This window comes from Saprolegnia parasitica (genome assembly GCF_000151545.1).
Source record: "Saprolegnia parasitica CBS 223.65 unplaced genomic scaffold supercont2.92, whole genome shotgun sequence".
NCBI lineage: Eukaryota > Oomycota > Saprolegniomycetes > Saprolegniales > Saprolegniaceae > Saprolegnia > Saprolegnia parasitica.
Window position 1 is genome coordinate 149,027 of NW_012156486.1, and position 700 is coordinate 149,726.

Below are 700 nucleotides of genomic sequence, written 5' to 3' on the forward strand. Positions count from 1 at the left end.
TGCAAGACATCACAGGTGAGTGGCTGGATCGCGTCGACGCCATCGCACCTCGTGGGCCCAGGGGTCGCTTCCACGAGACGCTTGCAGTTCGACTTGAATGCCATCGACACGGCGTGAGGACGTCAAAGAAGACGGCCATGGCGTCGTCGTTGCCATCGAGCGCAGGCGCGTCGAGGAGCGCGACGTCGACGGGAGTCGACTTGATGCTGCGACAAAAAGTGCTTGGTCTCGTCCATCTCGACCTGTAGCGCGCGCTGCTCGCCCCTACATGCACATGTAGTCGTCGGACGATGCACACGCACAAAAAAAAAAAAAAGCGTACGTGAGGGCCGCGGCCTGCGCGACGAACGCGTTCGACGTGCGCTCGGTCGTGTCGAGGTACGCAGAAACGTGCTGGCACGTGACGTCCATGGCCTCTGCCTGCTGCTTGAGCGCGCTGATTGACGCCAGCACCGCGTCCATCTCGCCGAGGAGGCCTTCCGCGACGCGGAGACTGGCGTTGTCGAGGCTGCTCTTGAGCGAGGTGCGCACGTCCGAGGTGGTCGCGCCGACGTCGAGGGCCACGAGCGCTGGCAGCGACCCGAGTAGGCTCTTGGCGCTCGCCATCTCTGCCTGGCTCCCCAAGAGCTTCTTCACGCGGTGCTGCAAGACGACCGCCGTGAAGGCAAATCCTCTCCGTATGGCCAATTCAAATCGGCCT

General features: G+C 63.1%; 1 protein-coding gene across 1 annotated transcript; it reads right to left on the reverse strand.

The window, feature by feature from the left end:
* Positions 1–9: 9 nt before the first annotated feature.
* Positions 10–606, reverse strand: SPRG_12649 (hypothetical protein; the record flags this gene model as incomplete). The annotated part of the gene is made up of 4 exons (XM_012352118.1): positions 10–23; positions 109–199; positions 243–264; positions 323–606. 4 exons carry the CDS (start codon positions 604–606, stop codon positions 10–12), a joined length of 411 nt encoding a protein of 136 aa, XP_012207508.1.
* Positions 607–700: the final 94 nt, after the last annotated feature.